We start from the raw sequence: 18,492 nt of genomic DNA, 5'->3' as shown, positions 1-18,492 counted from the left end.
CGCTTCTGGTGGCAGATGCTTCCAACGTGCTTATGCTACATTCTTGACGTATCTGCCAGGTTTTATATTTGCTTAATGTTTAGGATAATATTGGTCTCACTCCATGTTTACCTCCGTGGTGTTTGGTAAAAAAAAAAGTAATCAAAACCCACCTGCCACGCGTAGACTTACTGCTGTTGCCATAGCAGCGATCTTCATTCATTTTGGTCAGCTCTCGAGTGCGCCTCGTGCGCGCTGTGTTGGACTATCCTGATTGGACAAGACTTGAACTATACCATGCTGAAAGCAGGGGAGGGACGAATGTTTTCTAAAGCAGTACACAACATTGCACAAAACACCACAACATAACACACTTGTCAGTCTCTTAAATAGTATTATGATAATTTAAGCTATTTAAACTATTTGGCTGTCAGTGTTGGAAGAATATTTACAGTAACTCAAATTTTACTCCTACCTATAGCTTACTATAGGTTGGGTGAATCAATAAATTCATGAAACTATTCTATAACAGTAACAAATGAATGAATAAAGAGTAGCCGTTACATATTTACATTTTTCTATATATATTTTTAAGGCTGATGCCATTGTTTGCTGACTTTCAAACTTATTTCATAACATTTAACGGGACAGAACACCCCTGCAGAGTATTTGCTCCCATGGCCGAGCAGATGGCTCCACCCCCCTCACTTTTCCAGAGTCTGATGTCATCCGCGAGGGACGACGTGGTTCGACGAGGTATCTGTCACTCAATGGCCATAGGAAATCTAATGTTAGGCAGCGCTGTTCCACCTTCTGCAAAGTGGCAGCCGCCTCAGCTAGCAAAGCGATTGGTGGTTTCTTGCACTTATTGAATGAAAGTCAGTGCAGGCTGTGATCAGAGACTGGACATATCTGCACATAATACAGTGATTTTTGCAGTGAGTATAGCACAGGCTCCTTGGTGTCACGGTGCCGGCAGCGACACGCTTACACATTGGAAGACGATAGACTGAAGAGACTCGTGAAAGGGGAAGGTAAGACACGTTAGCCAGGGTCTCAGACCAAGTATTTCTGGTTAGACAGGTAGGTTAGCTAGCTAGCACAACCGAGCAACGCCACTGGCTGCTAATTCATCGCCATATTTGTGTTTTCTTTAATTAATGCGAGGTAGGTTGGCGCCGTTAACGTCAGTCATGCATTTATTAAGGTTGTGGTTGAGTATTTCGTCATGGTTTCACTGTCATTTTAGCGTTCGTGCGCTTTTATGCTAATGCTACTGCCGGTATGAATATTCTCACTGCTAGCACCCTGGCTAGCTGACGTATATCATGTTGCATGTCATTTAGCTTGGACAAGCTGGCCGGCAGCTCGCACTGACTGTACGCGGCAAACGATAGCGCATGTGGAAGCCTGACTTCCGTGCAGGAACGAGGCCGGCGCTTGGTGCGAGCGGACGCTGACACTGTCCGTTTCTGTCCAGGGCCGGGCGGTGTGTGGCAATGCAGCGGGTCACGGCGCAGCTCGTCGCGGGGCTGCTGGCAGCAGCGCTGTCGCTGCTGGCCGAGCAGTGTTGGGCGGACGGCGGGGGCCCCAACCTCGCCGAACGGGTAATCTGGGCTGTAAACGCCGGGGGTGAATCGCATGTGGACGTGCATGGTATTCACTTCAAGAAGGACCCATTGGAAGGGAAAATTGGCAAAGGTAAGTCGATCCTGTGGGATCTAAAGTGCTCTGAGTGCGCGTGCTTTGCTGGGTTCGCCCGTTTAGATGTGACCGACAGTGACATTGCTCAAGACAGGGTTCAGTTTGTAAAAGAAACCTCTGTACAGTCCGGCTTCCGCAAGTAACCACGCACTAATGAGGAGTCAGCATAGTAGACCGGGGCTCCGCCTCCCTCAGTAGAGGAAGCAGGTGGGGACGTGATCGATTTGACTGAAGAGTCATTCTTAGATTCACGTATGAGCAGGAGATTCTATAATTGTATTTGGAGTGTGTAAAATGTGGTCAATGGTCATTGGAAGCCGAAGGGGACTGTGTTTCAGCCAGCGCTTGCGTAATGTGGTTCCTTGCTTGACTTAGAACATGAGCACTTTTTCAAAAGTGTGGTCACTGAAGTAGCGCTGTGAAAGAAAAGTGCTCACTGGGTATGTTGCTCTGCTTCATTATAGCATCTGATTATGGGATGCGTCTGCCAATACTGCGCTCAAGTCCAGAAGATCAGATTCTGTACCAAACGGAGCGCTACAACGAGGACACTTTTGGATATGATGTTCCCATTCGCGAGGAAGGAGACTATATCATAGTTATGAAGTATGCAGAAGTGTACTTTGCTCAGTCACAACAAAAGGTATGGCATATCAAGTCATTCAAGCAAAATTGTAATATGTTTATTTAAAGTTAAACCATTTTTTCATCAATGTCTGCAACCTGGCTTCCGATTTTAAAATTTTGTACACCTTTTTACCACAGTAGAGGTCTGGTCTTTATCCAGTACAATATTATTACTGTATAACTGCCAGTGTACTCTACTGATGATTTGTATGGTTGTACATTAGCCAGTTTAGTAAACATTAATTGTTTGGAAATGTGTCTTTTTAGGTCTTTGACGTGCGTCTAAATGGCCATGTGGTGGTTAAAGACCTAGATATCTTTGAGCGAGTAGGTCACAGCACTGCTCACGATGAAATTGTGCCTTTCTCTATTCGACGTGGCAAGCTGAGTGTGCAAGGAGAGGTGTCCACTTTCAATGGCAAACTCACAGTGGAGTTTGTAAAGGTGAGAAAGTGTTTTTCATTCTGACATTGTGAGTGACGGACCATGACCCATGAAGCAGGCAACACACTATTAAGGTTTTAGCTAACTTATTTAAAATAGTAAGTTAAAAAATTACTCATTTCAAACGTGACCCTTTTTTTGGGGGGGGCATTCACTAGTCTGACTTGGTACAAATGCTGCTTTGGCTGGTGATTTACAAAGTGAACTCATGTCTGAATAGGCCTCTCCAACAGCCGCTGAAAGTGTGTGGTCCATGCAAATGACGGACAACCGCCCTACATTGAGCTGGCCTTTTATCATCTTTGTTTACTTGTCATATACCACAGCTTTTGTTTGTGTTTCCCAAAAACCACTTTCTGTGGAATACATGTTTAAAGTTCCCCACTATGTAATGTCTTCCTTTCAGCGGTCCTTTTTTTTATTTCTAGCTTTGATTTAGACAGAACATTGCAACATCCAACAGTTATATTGTAGCTCAACTTCAGAGCGCATGGTCTTGCTCTAAATAGAATAAGTCTTCTCATGTGGGCCAGATATTATCTTGTGCTCATGCAGCTTAAAGTATTTTGTTCCCAGGAAACAGTCTTCTTTGCAAATGCCAATACAGGAGTTATGGAAATGACTGGTCTTCAGTATTTTAAGTGGATTCGAAATCCTGTTTAGATTATATTGAGATAAACCTATATTAACATAATTGTACTGGCACTCTAAACTACATACATGTAGGACTGTATTTATGTTTAGGTTCCTATTTTTGTCAGCTGCTAAGTGCATTTATTGGAAGCTAGACTATCATTCCGTAGATGGGAAACAAAGCTAAGACTACTTTATGTTCACCTTTTTGTATTTATAACTATACAACATAACTTTATTTAAAAGTGATATACATCAAATACCTCATCTTTGTTCAGTTCTTTTGGCTGAGGACAATAAGTGTACTAGTGCTCGTAAAACCTCCTCAGGACAGGAGCTTTTTACCACCCCCCCACCGCCCTCCGGAAATTATTAGTCCAACAATTAAGCAAAGCATGTTTGAAGGACGACTCTGTGTAGGCAAATATACACTGGTAGGGTGTTGTGCTTCACAGATGTTTTTTGCAGGGAATTCTCCATATTTTATTTTTATAGATGCCTTATTTACCTTGGGCACAGTTTGTTGTAGCATGTGTATGTTGATCTGTTGTGTCTTTCAGGGTTATTATGACAACCCCAAGGTCTGCGCACTCTATGTAATGAAGGGAACACTAGAAGGTGGGTTTTAAGATTCTGGAAACATTTATTTCCAAAACCTGAAGAAACATTGAACATGGAAGTACTGTCCACACATGTCATGTAGTGTTTTACATACATACCTTTTAACTTTCTCCTTTGTACTGTTTACATGCCAGATGTACCAAAGCTTCAACCTCACCCAGGGTTAGAAAAGCATGAAGATGAGGAAGAAGAGGAGGAAGACCCTGAAGTAGGCGAAGAAGGTGGGAAGAAAAAGGTTTCAACAGGTTCCAAGTACAGGGTCCAGTCAGGCCCCCGAACACCAAACCCATACGCCGCTGACAACAGCAGTTTAATGTTTCCCATACTTGTGGCGTTTGGAGTGTTCATCCCAACGCTCTTCTGCCTCTGTCGACTGTGAGCTAAAACCAGAGGTCGAGGCGACGTCGGGAAAAGATGGGACGCGAGACTATAAAGAAAGAGGGAGACAAATGGGGGAAGGGAGATGAGCAGTACAGGTAACCGCATAACCAGAGAGAAGCAGGAGACTCGGACAAAATCACAAGGACGCAGAGACGACAACTGTTTGAAAAGCCACTGCAAGTTGAAACTAACGCCACACTCGACTTGTAGTGTTGGGAGGAGGAGCTGTAGGAAGTGTATGCTGTGCACATCTTTGTGAATGTGAATGTTTGCATCCACCTCTTCTGACCCGTTTGAACAACGTTAGGATTTACAGATGCTGGTCTTCACTTATTGAAACTACATTGGAACAGCTGAGCGACGCTCCACGGTGGTTTGTCGTAGCTGTTTTCTAACTCAAAGCATTGTTTTGTACTGGGTGTTTAAAGAAAGCACACTCTGTTTAACACTCGGCACCGAATCAAGCTGTTGCCTAGAAATCGATCCGTGGAAATACAGTTGCCATTTAGAACTTGTTACATTTGTGTTTTTCCACTCAGATCTACTTAGTCCCACGTTGCCGTGCTATCGTTTGCCATAAGAGGTTAAAGAGTTAAGAAATTAGTGTTACAGGGCTTTAGCTTAGTTGATTACTTGCTGTGTGGGGTCAAAGTCGCCTTTCTAGGTTTATAGGCTGGATTTGAAAACTTGCTATTGATGTGTAGACGTTTTTGGCAATGTTCCACCAAAACCATTCAGGGTCATAAAGTGTCCTCAGCAGCGATGCCACTTTTAACTCTCAGACATTACAAAGTGAGGATGCTGAACCTCAAGACATCATACAATTAGTGAGGGGTGATGTCTATGCTGTGAAATGCTAAAGCTTGCGTGAGTCAGTATCTGCACATTGCTGTATTTTATGATCTTTGCCTTTTTCTATTCATTCATTCTGCATGTCTGCCTTTTTGTTTTGCCAAAGAATGTCTTTTTTTATTCTAAAACAGGAATACTTGGTGGCCTCTTTAATTTTCTAATTAACATCTGTAGTGATCAGTTAAAATTGTATTTCTTTCAAATATTGTGTGCTTTTGATTTAAAACAGACACCATGTCGACTCTGAACGTTGGTTTAAACGTTACTGTTACCTGCTACTGGGAGAACTGGCCACTCTAGCTAAATATTATTCAAATGAATGATGAGGCAGTTTGTCTGATACAAAGTGGTTCCACCTGCAGTCAGAAGACAAAGCACAGTATCAGTATAAGAACATTAAATGTTTATTACAGACAATATACAATAACTTTAGTGCATGTTTTTGGAATTGGGTTCAAATGTGTTGATTTGTAAAGGTTTTGTTTTTGTTGTTTTTACCTGGCCACATTGACCCCACCTTATCTGCCTTTAGTTTCAGCTTTTGGACAGTGATTCCCCCCTTTTCTTTGTTTTTGCTCTCATCATGTGACATGAAAAGCAGCATTGTTCTACGTTTTTCACGAGTTGTGTAGTGAAACCTCCCATTTTTGTATTCAGTTACCTCCCTTAAGGTCATAAAGCGACTCTTTCACTAATACGTCTTAAATGTCCCCGAGCACCCCCAGTATTGCTCTTACCATCTGCAGAACTTGTCTAAAATTCAGGTCTCGTGGAATCCTTCCTTGCAGTTTCAGAAAAAATTCAGTTTGTGGTCGGTTGTTTTTGCAGTTTTATTTAAGTTGTGAACTGAACTTATAGTGTAAGCACCTTTTTCTCAAAGATTCAAAACATTAATTACGGAAGGTTCAGCACCAAAGTCACCACGTTATCCCTCTGCCAGTCTACACGGTAGCGTCTGTATATATAGTACAAATCACACTTTTTACTGTGTGAGTTTTGATTTCATTACTTTTGTGTTGTAGTTGAGGTGTTTGGGGTTTTTAATTATTTCACATGGGAAAGACTTTGTGGAAAAGCCGCAAGAGAGTAGAGTAGAAACTTTAAAAAAAGAATTAACAGACAGCCAGATTAAATGGCAAAGTCAAATAAAAGAGATTGTGTCTACAAATGTGGAATCTTCACCTATTATATATAATTTAAATCAGAGTGGGGCTGATCTGGAGATGTTTTATAATATGCTTGGATTTGTATGTTTGAATTTTTCCTCAGGATCTGTTTTTGTCTTTTGTTTTTAAATCATGTTTTATTGGTGTGACATTTTGCACTGCCTTGTGTATTGGAAAATCATGTTTTGTTTTTTGTGTGTTTGTCTGTTGCCTTGAATTATTGAATACATTGTGCTTTATCATAACTAGCCTTGACAATGCTGTTTTGTTCATCGAATTGGCCTCTTTGTTTCCTCTGTTCTACAGTTTTCCGGGGCCAGATTTTCATTCCACACAAGTAATTCTTGTCGAGCGTAACAAAAACCTGTAAGAGGCATTAATATATTGAGTCTGATCACTGACCTCAACTTAGGAGTAAAGCCAGTCACACAAAGGTTAGAAGAACATGTCCAGCATTAAATAGACTTAATGTGTTCAGCTCCTTACTGGGCTCAGACGTGAACATCCCAACTGAATAAACTGAGTGAAATGAAGATCTGCTCCTCCTTATCCCTCCACGCGAGAGCCAAAGAATTGTTCTTAATCCATCCAAAATCCTAGTGTCATAACATGACACTAATGGTTTTTTTCACTAAAGCGGTTTTCTGGCCAGCTAATAAACCAGGAGAAGCAAACTTGTCATGTCTTGTCTTAGATTTTTTTTTATATCTTTCTTAATTTTCCTTTTAACCATGAAGGCCAACCTTTTACATTTTGACTCAAACGACTGATTTGCTCTTAAATTTATGCAAATTGACCTATTCAGTTTGTTTGTTTTTCCATTTTTTTCACTTTCGAAAGCAGCTACAACATGAACGATGACTTGAAAACCGCAAAACGGGGAGCAGGTCACAGGAAACAAGGTCTGTCGCCCATCAACACGAGTGGATGAGACGATGTGCGTGCTATAAATGAGTCCTACTGTACAGATGTGCATAGATAATTGTTCTGGGGGCTGTAGGCAGCAGTAAGAGACTGAGACGTGTTCAGGAGCCCAGGTCGATCTCTGATGTGGGAACTATCCTAAAAATGGAAAATGCTGACAAACATTGTCTCTTTTTAATAAATGTGCTATTTTATCAGTATGAAGTTGCAGTTTGGTTTTTGTTACTAATCTCTTGATGTATCCGTTTTCAATAACACAGTAAAGCAGCCTAGTTCTGCAGGGTCACGAAAAATGTTCCCTTTGTTTGTCCAGGTGGTGTTTTCCTCCACCTTTTCCCACCAACTGTGAAAACTCTTAAAAATAGAACCATGTATCTCAAAGGCTTTGGGAGCAGAATATCACAGCTGAACAAAGTTGACCCTCATGAACTAAATTCACCATAGTCTGTTCATTCGATTGACTTTTAATACAAGAAAAAACATGAATCAATAAACTTTAAGTATATCATTTTTACTATTTACATATATCTCTCACAACAAAACATTTATAAATTATTATATTTGACAAAGTGCATCATTTCAACCTGAGCTTTCAGTTATAAACGTAAAAATGTAATTAATAATGCAAAGTAATTTGCATTATTATGCATCCGTGTACAGTGGCTTTATCTGTAGTACAGAGCCAAGAAAGGTATGTGTGATAAATGAACTCCCCCGGTTCTGCAGGACACCCCGGATCCCGCCTGACTGCAGCCCACGACCAGGCCCAGATCTGTAGAAGGCCAAGCGTCGAACCCCTCCCCCCACGAATCACCATCAGTGTCCTGCCGAGCGAAAGCAGCAGCCTGTTCTCCCAGCGGAGTCCCCCTGGAGGAAAACACCAACCGCCGAAGGTTCACCAGGTCAGGACCCCTTCTGACACCACCTGCAGCCTCCTGCAGCTCCTGCAGTAGGAAGAGCAGGTCCACCCTCAGCTCCGCGGAGCCGCCCCGTGACCACAGGCTGTACCTAGAGCAGTCGCAGAGAGACAGCGGGTTACAACCAGGACCCACACATTCACTTCACCACCGTTACATCTGGAGCACGGAGGCTTCACCTCGAAGGAAGGTTGCGCTTCTCCATGAAGGGCAGAACGGGTCTGATGTCCAGATGCTGTGGGTTGGTGAACTGCAGGTGAAGCTCCACTCTGGTGACGCTCAGCGACAGCGCCTCTTTGGTGAGGAGAAACTCCACATCGGTGTCTGAGGAGAAGGACGAGAAATCCACTCAGGTCCTGTCACGAAGCTGACGCACTGTCAGCTCCCATTCAGACAAATCCCAGGGTTTAGAGAACAATCTCCAGCACAGAGGTGATGTTTTCAGCCCTAATGCCTTGTTAATCTGTCAGCAGGATATAGCTCAACAATTCTTGCTGAGGACATTAAGCCAGCTCAGACTCATTAGTATGCAGATAACATTTCCCTCCACAGCTGCATTAATCAAGGCACCAACACATCAGCTTTCACCTCTGCTGCTACTAATCAGAGGATGTTCTGCAGTGGCCCAACACGTTTAAAGAACTCCACTGTCTTTCTCTCTTTGCTGGTATTCATTTGTCCCATATAGTCTTTATTATTAATATCTCAAAGTATTAATTGGTAAATATTTTATGCAAAAGTGGTTCCATCAATTCATTAAACTCATGAAAACCACCATGACCGCATGTGGACTTTAATTATAGACTTTATTATACATCTTGATTTATGGATGAAAGTTTTTTCTGGCTATGATGCTTAACGTGTGCATACTAATACACAATCACAGCTCTAACTCATCTGTGGCACAAGTAACCAAAGGATGAAGAACTGTTGACTGACTTAAAGAACCTGATCCATCGGCGGCTGCGCCTGCGTATGCGATGATGACTCTGGTTCTAGCGCTGCCTTACCTCCTCTGAAGCGGCCTGGGATCCCTTTGACGCTCCTGCAGGTCAGTCTCTCCTGACAGCAGTGGTAAACCTGTCGGACGAGGCCGAACAGAAGCTTCCCCGGAAACACCAGGCCCCGCGACGCCCGCGTGGAAAAGGGTCGAAGGCGAACTTGCAGGGTCGTCGCGTTCTCCTCCGGAGCGCGCTGCGTGTTTTCCGCCCACGGCGCCGCGAGCTCCGCGCACCGCTGCCGCCTCGACGCGTCCGTGCGCAAAGTTGACGCGGGGGTTTCGTCTGCGCTTTTCGGCGACGGTGACGCGCGTGGCCGCGAGTTGACCGCGCGAGCGAACGCTCCAGTGTCAGTTGTCGTCAGGCAGAGAAACAGAGCAATCCAGATACAACATGAGGAGGTCATGGTGGGGAGTTCCAAACCCTTAACGTCGCGTCCTGGCGAAGCGAGCGGCTTCTTAACGGTGCCAACTCTCCAAACTACGTCAGCAGAGCGCTCCTCCGCCTGCTATATAGCCCACCGACAATGGGGACATCTTCCACTTAGAATTTGAATCCTGGCCCTCCTGACAGACCCTCCCCTCTTTTTGTTGGTGCCCATTTGCCCCCCGCTGCCCTTTTTTAATGACCCCGCATAATGAGGCGCCCCAAAGAGCGCCGTCCCCGTCTATTCAAATTCAGCTACTTAGCTAATGACTTTAATTGCTGTATATTTGGACCATCAAGAACGATTTTATTTACAAAACACGTAGCACAGAAATGTCCTGGCGGAACATTTTATGAACACAGGCCGGCGCACGTCCTACTTCAGGCGCCCCAGAAGCGAGGACTGAAAGGCTTGTGGGCAGAAAACGTTAAGGCGCAGATTGTGACGTCACCGGCCGCTGACGCGCATTTGCGGAGAGATCACATGAACCCCAGCACTCCAGCAATCACGCAGTCATTTGATTTGAGTAACAGTGGACGTACAGTGTTCACAGTCTTCAGCGCATCTTTACATACAGACGCCTGCGTTGATTTGAAATAAATAAGCATCGTTATACAAACGTCCAAAGGAGCTGTGCAATAAACCAGCGTGTGCAGAAAAGAACAGAAACAATTCTAAAACTTCACCTACATTTGTTTTTCCTGCTTTAGTCCCAAATTGCTTGTTGACACATTTGCTCAACTGAAAATATCCATGAAATGAAAAAAGTCTGCAAAATGCATTGAGTGTTGGCAGAGGAGCCAATGAAAGCACAGATGGAGTCATAACATATGAAGGCATAACAGTGTATTTTAGCACAGCTAGTATAAATGTGGACAAAGTGTACTGGAACGAGGGCAGCAGAAATCGGACCTGTGATTAAAACCCAGCTGTGATCCGACAGACCCTTACCAACCACCTCTGTCATAGCAAATCTATAGTTGCATATAGTACAAAATAATAAGTAAAGTGACATTTGGGCAGCTACAAAACAGAGGAATCTTTACATTTACTCACAGGACTCTTCTTCATGTTTACGTGAACTACAGCTCGTCACATCGCTTCTGAGTCAGAGCAAATTAACGCCGTGCTTCAACAGTCTGTGCCGGGCCTTGCTGGGCAGCGAGAAAGCGCTGTCCTGGTGGTTAGGGATGCCCGAGTTCCTCAGCGATCCCCCGTGCTGCTGGAAATAAGTCTCCTGGGCCACGCTGCTGGTCCCATACACAGCAGCCCCGGCACTCCTGCCGTGAACGTGACACAGGCGTTTGCATTTCAAGCACGCGGGGTGATGGCATACATCCAAAAAGAGCAAACAGACACCATGAGGAGGGCGGTTTTTTTTTTTTTTTGTAAAGGTGAGTTGCTGGAGTGTGGTCGCTGCACTTTCGGGACGTTCAGCATTAGTGGGTTGTGACGACACGCGCCACGAACTCAGGCAGTCGACCCCAACCCCCCACTTTTACCAGTGGAGCCATGAAAGGCACGAGAAAAAAACACCCCCACCACAATATTGCTGCCATACTGACCTGATAATAGCCTCCTGCAGAGTCTCAGTGTTACAGAAATGCGAGTGGAGAAGCGATGTAGCTCGGACAAAAGGATGCTGTGGGGCTCCTCCTGGCCGACCAGACAGGTTGGCTGCAGAGACACACAATAACAGAGGCGAATTAACCCGGATGGGCGATGGCTGCCGCACAAAGGAATGCTGATCACACGCTCACTCCTCAGCCGGCAGCTCATGCGAAGGCAAGCGAGCGTTACGCGGGCCGTACTTGTCAGCGTGCCCTGAATGCGGTCGAAATGGGCAAAGAGGTAGGGTCCCGGAGCACCTGGGACACGCGGAGGGATGCTTCTCAGATGGGCCTCCAGCCCATTGAGCGACGCCAGGCTGCTGTGATACTGTGTGGAGAAAGGCAGAGCTGACTGGGTGACACAGGGAGATTTTACCATCACAAAGGTAAATTAGTGCACTCATGTAGTTATAAACCAGGAGAACTGATTTGATGCTGCTGTTGTGCTTCGTTGGATTTAAATTCTAATGGAGGTCCAGCTGCTGGAGTAAAGAGCAACACATTGTGATGTATTTCATTAGCTGTGTCGAGGACTTTCTATTTGTTCCCGGAGAAAAAAGGACAAAGCATTTAGGGTGCTAATGCGGAAAAGATGAAAGAAATTAGCTGCGACAAAGGCCCCCGTTTGTTCTCACCACTTCCTCCACAGAGGCCGTGTCGCTCAAGAAGTGAGGCTGCACCAGCAGAGCCAGCACCAGGCTCTTCACCCGGTGGAGATACAGCGTCATGGGGATCAGCGGGGCCCCCGCCGGGTCCACGGGGGCTCCAGAGCCGGGGGCGGGACCCCGCTCTGCCTCGGGGCCAACCGCGCTGCCTCCCACCTCCTCCTCGCTGCCGCCGCCGCTGCTCGATTCCTCCTTCCCGGTCTCAGCCTCTCTGTCCAATGCTGTTTCACACACGGCGTCTGGATCCCCGTCTTTGAGCTGGGAGCCGGGTCCACGCGCCGACCGGTCCTCTTCGCCGCACACCGGGCCGCCTCCGTCCGCGTCGCTGTGAAAGCTGTGATAATGCGACTCGTCCAGCGCCGCCTCCTCAGCCTGCTGGGAGTTCGGCTTTGGGGAGTGTGGTGGAGGATTCGATGGATCAGTGGAGCTCTGTGACGCGGATGGACTAAACATGGAGCTCTCTGATTCCGACAAGCAAGGGGCGAAGGACGTTTTCTGGGGCGCCTGGTCAGAAGCTGGATCGCTGGTGTCAGACTCAGTGGAGGCCATGTCAGATAAGGTTCTCGACAGGCGGGTTTTCTTCATGGGAGCGTCTTTGTGTGGAGTAGAACGGGAACTGGAGGGTGAAAAGATAATTCCGTCAGGCGTCCAAGTTTAAAAAGCATAAAGGGAACACCTGCAAACGATTTAAGCAAACACTACCTGAAGGGTTTGTCCACAGGAGCGGCCTGCAGGTCCTGGAGTTCAGACAGGGTCAGGAACACTGTAGTCGAGCTGACAGAGGGGGCCACTGAGCTGGAGGAGCCCGGCCCACTGGGAATGTGGGACTTCACATCAATCAAAATCAAAGAGAAGAGCGGTTGACAACAACTGACATGCTGCTTTGTTATGAACATGAACGTTCAAACTCTAAGAAACTCCCATCTTAAGTTAACCATCAAAGTAAAATACATGTCCACACTGTTATTCATTTTTAACCTCGATAATTGTGTTGTAAATAGTTAAACCATCAAACAATGTGGTAATTAAATTCTTCATTTATTTATGGGCTGACTTTCTTACCGTGGCGTATGTTTCACTCTCGTGAACCATGACTTTCATCGTGAGCTCTGGAGACATTTGTGTGCTCACAACTCTGCGAATAAAAAGCCAGAAAGTCCGTTTATTTTGCTCCTGAAAGATGAGCGGTGATTGTAAAAGTGTCAGCGTACCTTCCTCTGAACAGAATACAGCCCGCTAACACTAGAGGGCAGCGCTGACAGGCCTGAAGGATGAGGGCAGCCTTCAGGAGGAGGAGTGGGTCCACCTGAGGAAAATTCACATATCGCTTCAAAAATTCTAATAATTTGTATAGAATTCATTAAAATAAATAGTTACGGTGTTTAAATGTGTTGCTACAGGTTGTGTGACAAAGGAAGAATGCGTAGAAACAGAGTGTGGGAACGTGCTTCATGACTGAATGCGTTATCATATAGTTGGGACAATGTGCCTATCTGTGTTAAGTTATACTGAAGAATTACGCAACATCAAAGGGCATTGTGACACAGTCATGTCCTCCCTTTAAGTTTACGCAGTAGCTGCTGAGCGAAATGCAGAACTTGCAGTGTGGTGCACACACATTGGTGGAGTCCATGGTCCTCACGCAGCTGAAGATGTGCTGGAGCTCCGAGGACCCGGACTGGAGGTGCGAGAGGTACTGAGCCCAGCGCGCAGCCAGAGGCTCCCGACCGTTGAGCTGCAGTGAAACACCAAGAGACACGTTCAGTTTGCGGGAGACGGCGTCGAACGAACGCCTTGCTCAACAGATCGGGCTCTGAACAATTTACTGCATGACACAACTTCGGGCTGCACCTGGTAGCTCTGCCGGACAGGCCCGTTGTAGAAGCAGAACAGGTTTATTAGCTGGTCCAGGAGCTCACAGACGCTGACTGTGGGGACTTCAACGGAGCAGCCCAGGGCCTGGAGGAGAGACAGAATAAAGACACCACTCGTATTTAGATCAGAACCGGGACGGAAACATCTTGTAAATCTGCTGCAGGACGGTCTCTGAATGCACTTGCCCAAAAAAAGTCATCTTCCATGCGGATGGCATATTTGTTGTGGCGAAGCCTGAGTGCGCGCACAGGCGAGGAGGACACCTCCGACACGCAGCGCCCCACGCCTGCCAGTTGTCCACAGAGGAGCTCCTGTCTGTCCAAAGGGGTCTGACAGACACACACGCACACGGAGAGCATGAACCAACGTGCCAACAAGCACTGTGTGTGTGTGTGTGTGTGTGTGTGTGTGTGTGTGTGTGTGTGTGTGTGTGTGTGTGTGTGTGTGTGTGTCTCACCTCTTCAGGATAGAAGTAGCAGATTCCATCTCTGGTGGGGTCACCCTCCCCTTTCACTTTGGATCCATCATAGAGGAAGAAATAGCTGCATCTGAATAAATAGACAAACAAAACTAACTTCTTCGGTATTCACTAAAAATTACATTTAATGGTGGGACAATAGCTGTAGGAGATTCTATGTTAGGGACCTAATTGTATTATTATATTCATGGACTATATTCAATGACATTTGAAGAAAAATGGCTGAAAATATTATCAACGTGGTTTACGTGTGGTGCGTGTTACTGGCGAAAGATACTGGAGCATCTGACGGTAGCAATGAAGGAAGTGAATTGTTCAGTTTGACTCTAGAAACAAACCGAACGAGTCCCAGCTGATCTTACCTTCTTGAGTCCGGCGTCATGAGCTCAGCCATCACTGACGCGAGGGGAAAGCGACCAGCTGCACTATCTCATATCCATGGACGTCCACCTTTTGCCGGTTGTAGATAATTGTAACTTGTCAAAAAGTTCTACCGAGTATTTACGCGGCGTCTACACCCCACGGATGCTGAACGCACCGCAGACGGTCAGACGTTAGAATTAGAACCGGGAATTGTCACAGGTTGAACCACGACAACGACGAGTATTGTTTTTACGCGCTGTTAATATTCGCGTCACCAATAAATGCATTAGTTATGCAGAGTTGGTGCCGCTTGAGGAATGCAGATCCAGTCACAAGCACTGGGAGTCATGTGAAAGTACGGCAAGCTCACAGGGACAGACTAGCTCTGCGCTCAAAGCTACTGTACGCGAGCCGCTTCCTCAGAGGCGGTGAAGGAAGAAAAGCAAATATTTCCCCCAAAACCAACAAAATCACCTTCTTTGAAGCGTTGCTTCAAGACATTTACTTAAGATGAACAACTAAAAGTTAAAACATTTAAAAGAACTTAAACGAGATAATGGATTTTAATGATATTTAACATTTTGATACATTAAATACACAATTGAGTGTAGCTTTGTTCAGTAAAGTAAAATATAATTGTATATAATGGTAATTTTACTTTGTGACTGGTAAATGGAGCAGATACTGCTGCCTGCTAATGTATAATACAACATCAATGATTAAACAGGGAGAAAGTAAGGTATTACCTTACTGTAATTACTGTGAAATGCGTTGTTATTATTACTACTACTACTATTTAATCTGCACAGTAAGGACATGAATGGGAATTATTACACAGATTTATTTATTAGAACCAGAGAAGGTACCAATGTTCCTTTATCCAAAGTAACTTAAGCTTGTGTACATGGTTTTCATATGTGTAGGCCACGATGAGAGAAGCAGAGCACAACTATGCAATAATCAAAGGAAAATCGACGCCTTTCTTTTATCCATTTATCGGTGCTCTATTGTTGATGTCTCCCGGATTTAGCCGTGAACGCGCGCATCGCTGTCAGCTGCTGGCGGCGTTGAATATCAACAAAACTGAAGCCTGTTATTTGTCAGGGGCATTTGGTATATATTCTGAATTCAACATACGATGTTATATCCGACAAACATTTAACGTTGGCAAGAAAATGTGTACTGCATCAATGACGACGAGGTCCGCCATTTTGAATTTTGACTCTGCGCCGCGCGCCCCCGAATGTCGTTCACGCATCATAAGTGGACGCTTCTGCTGCCGGGGATCAAACAGAGAAACTGGTTCCGCTAAACAGGCGGCTGCAAGAAATAACAATAGATGGCATATTTTTTTCAATAATTTAATCGGTCAACCTTCCCAACTTACTTAAACAATTAAAACACAATGCTTCGCATTTTGTAAACGTTATATACTGGATTTATATTAGGAAATATTTTTATTGTTTCCAGACAACACATAACATACATGTCATTGTTTTACAAAGTATGTAGTTAGCTCATGTATGTACTAACAATTTAAAACTAAAACACACCAATAATAAGAGCAATTGCGCAACTTTATAAATATATGCAAATATATAAGGAATATATTAAGAAAGATGTTATGAATGGTTTATGAAAAAATATAGATTTAGATACGTTGTTGAAAATAAAATTAAGTTTTCTTTAATGTTTTAATGTTTTTTTAAGACAAATGGGAGAGAAACACAAAGCTGATGAAGGTGTCTGTAGAAAATAATTTTGTTTAGTTAATTTTTAAATTATTGCCTCTAGAAAAAAATCCTGAAATAAAAAAAAACATTGATTTAAACACCTTACGTTTGTGTGTGAGTTACAACCAATTCGCTTAACGTAAAAGTAAAAACCTGCTTTTGCCAAAATGAAAAAAAGACTTCGATTTTCAAGATTACTATTCCGATCTGAGGACTACTCTGTACAGTCGTAAAGTGCAATACTGTAACAATGAAACTAAAATATTTGATCAAACTAATGGCAGAGCCACAGTAATAAATGCAGGGGTGTCCACCACTGCTGTGACCCACATACACATCTCCAGATGTGGTCAGGGTAACAGAAGCACCAACATGTTAGTGATGGTGCACAGGGGGTGTATTTTATACCACCTACTGCTTTGACATAGAGAAAAAAACTGTAGCACAGCTCTACACAGTCACATCAGCTGTTTATCAAGCAACAGGATTTCTTTTTCCAGCTTCTTCATTTTCAGAGCTCTGTATGCCATCTGTTGGTCGCGGTTCTCTATCTCCTTTTTGAGATAACAGCAGTAAATAGCTTTTAGGTCTTCTGTCTGCCTCTGCAAAAAAAGTGAATGATAATGTTTTTTTACTTGGCAATACCAAACAAGGTTCCTATTCTCTGTCACTATCAGATCTGACCACTGAGGTGTGGACCTCACCTCTGCAGTTCTGCTACTGGTTGCGGCACATGTGGAGTTAGGACTCTCCTGGAACGTGCTAATGTGCACATCCTGCAAAAAATAGGCCCAGATTTTCAGAAATGAAAGATAAACGGTTTGCAACCGCATTTTTACAAGTACTTACTGTGTCAATATGTGCATCGCTGACATCTGTCTCGTCACTGCTCAGACTCTCCGGTTCAGTCTTTGGGACAGGCAGGAGGAGGACCGGATGTCCCGACACTGTGGTGGACGGGTAAGAAGTAAATAAAATGATGTAGATAAAGGAAATTTAGCAAAGCTAAAAAACACGTACCACTAATAAAAGAGTTGTCAGATCCTGTCAGTGGCGGACTACAAGCACCTCCAGGCAGGAAATCCACCCTCAGTCTGCTGTCTCTGTGCAGCAGCACGTCCTCTTCAGCAGAGTTGAGCGATGGGGTGGTGGAGCCACCCTCATTTCTGATCACTTCAGCTCTTCTTCTCTTTGCTGAATGATGACACACCAGACAATTAAAACACACCCTGAGCATTTGAATGACTGCAACAGTGAGCATTACCTGTTTGCACAATATTTTTATGCTTGACTTTCACTTGCTGCCATGTCCTTTTGTAGCCACTGTCTGAGACTCTGGAATATTGTTGCACAAATAACTAAGTAAAGACAATACAACTCTAAGTGATGAATTCAGTTCATGGAATAGAATGGTGTTACTTACGCATTTATTTTATCAGCAATCCTCTGCCAGGCTTCCTCCCTCAGTTTAGAGGCGCTGGTAGTGTTGGATTTGGCTGTTAATATTTCTCTTTCCTCTTCATACCACTTTAAAATGAGCTCCTGCTCTCTAGAGCTGAAAAAATGTGCCCTCTCATGTTTTTTCATCATCTGGAAATCTATAGAAACAATAAAATGGAGAATCTGTAAATGTCAGTTAATAAAATGAATTACAAAACGATGAGCATAATTTGTTGAATTATAAACTTACCTATGTTGGCGTTCATGAGTTGTGATCTGGTTTTCGACGTGCGATTGATATTGTCTGTGTGAAGAGTCGGGTGCGCGCAGTTATCCGAGATGTTTAAATGCTAGATTTAGTAATCAAATCGTAACCCACAGCTACGAACACGCAACAAACCCCGAGATTAACCAGTTTGTCCACTAATTACCACACGCGGCACATATTAAAAATACTGTCTCGGCGATAGAAACGAAGAACAAATGGTCGTTAAAAAGAAGCTAGATATCAATGAGCTTTGTTAACCCAGGATTTTCTAATTCGGCTTAAGGCGCGTTCACGTCGAAGAGGAGGAGTCTAGTTACTAAGACAGTCACGTGTGGGTCGATGTACAGATACAAACGCTTTGCCGGTGCAGTAAATAAAATGACTCAA

The 18,492-nt window shown here is 44.3% G+C and overlaps 4 protein-coding genes across 5 annotated transcripts; 1 reads left to right on the top strand and 3 right to left on the bottom strand.

Moving 5' to 3' along the window:
- The first annotated feature begins 721 nt into the window (after positions 1-721).
- mlec (malectin) lies at positions 722-7,531 on the top strand. Of its 2 annotated transcripts, none has more exons than XM_029161060.3 (6): positions 722-1,013; positions 1,460-1,680; positions 2,148-2,326; positions 2,578-2,754; positions 3,948-4,005; positions 4,143-7,531. In XM_029161060.3, exons 2-6 carry the CDS (start codon positions 1,479-1,481, stop codon positions 4,385-4,387), a joined length of 861 nt encoding a protein of 286 aa, XP_029016893.1. In that variant the 5' UTR covers positions 722-1,013; positions 1,460-1,478; the 3' UTR covers positions 4,388-7,531. The 2 variants fall into 2 exon arrangements, with proteins under 2 accessions (XP_029016893.1, XP_029016894.1); XM_029161061.3 differs by lacking the exon at positions 722-1,013 and adding an exon at positions 1,022-1,146.
- A 248-nt stretch (positions 7,532-7,779) lies between these two features.
- Positions 7,780-9,802, bottom strand: si:ch211-170d8.2 (uncharacterized protein LOC571755 homolog). Its single transcript, XM_029161059.3, has 3 exons — positions 9,259-9,802; positions 8,428-8,572; positions 7,780-8,339 (listed from the first exon to the last, which is right to left on the bottom strand). The coding sequence occupies exons 1-3, from the start codon at positions 9,650-9,652 to the stop codon at positions 7,997-7,999; spliced, it is 882 nt and encodes a 293-aa protein (XP_029016892.1). The 5' UTR covers positions 9,653-9,802; the 3' UTR covers positions 7,780-7,996.
- Positions 9,803-10,502: 700 nt separating this feature from the next.
- hps4 (HPS4 biogenesis of lysosomal organelles complex 3 subunit 2) lies at positions 10,503-15,035 on the bottom strand. The gene is made up of 12 exons (XM_029161053.3): positions 14,664-15,035; positions 14,281-14,371; positions 14,009-14,152; positions 13,800-13,907; positions 13,567-13,683; positions 13,160-13,254; positions 13,011-13,083; positions 12,651-12,775; positions 11,919-12,564; positions 11,485-11,611; positions 11,239-11,350; positions 10,503-10,953 (listed from the first exon to the last, which is right to left on the bottom strand). Exons 1-12 carry the CDS (start codon positions 14,693-14,695, stop codon positions 10,782-10,784), a joined length of 1,842 nt encoding a protein of 613 aa, XP_029016886.1. The 5' UTR covers positions 14,696-15,035; the 3' UTR covers positions 10,503-10,781.
- A 1,121-nt stretch (positions 15,036-16,156) lies between these two features.
- On the bottom strand, positions 16,157-18,420 carry si:ch211-107p11.3 (GT1 domain-containing protein). The gene is made up of 7 exons (XM_029163706.3): positions 18,088-18,420; positions 17,821-17,995; positions 17,662-17,732; positions 17,418-17,591; positions 17,247-17,344; positions 17,102-17,173; positions 16,157-16,999 (listed from the first exon to the last, which is right to left on the bottom strand). Exons 1-7 carry the CDS (start codon positions 18,101-18,103, stop codon positions 16,856-16,858), a joined length of 750 nt encoding a protein of 249 aa, XP_029019539.1. The 5' UTR covers positions 18,104-18,420; the 3' UTR covers positions 16,157-16,855.
- Between the last annotated feature and the right edge of the window lie 72 nt (positions 18,421-18,492).

Source organism: Betta splendens, chromosome 9, assembly GCF_900634795.4.
Source record: "Betta splendens chromosome 9, fBetSpl5.4, whole genome shotgun sequence".
Lineage (NCBI taxonomy): Eukaryota > Metazoa > Chordata > Actinopteri > Anabantiformes > Osphronemidae > Betta > Betta splendens.
This window is presented reverse-complemented; position numbering and strand designations above follow the sequence as displayed.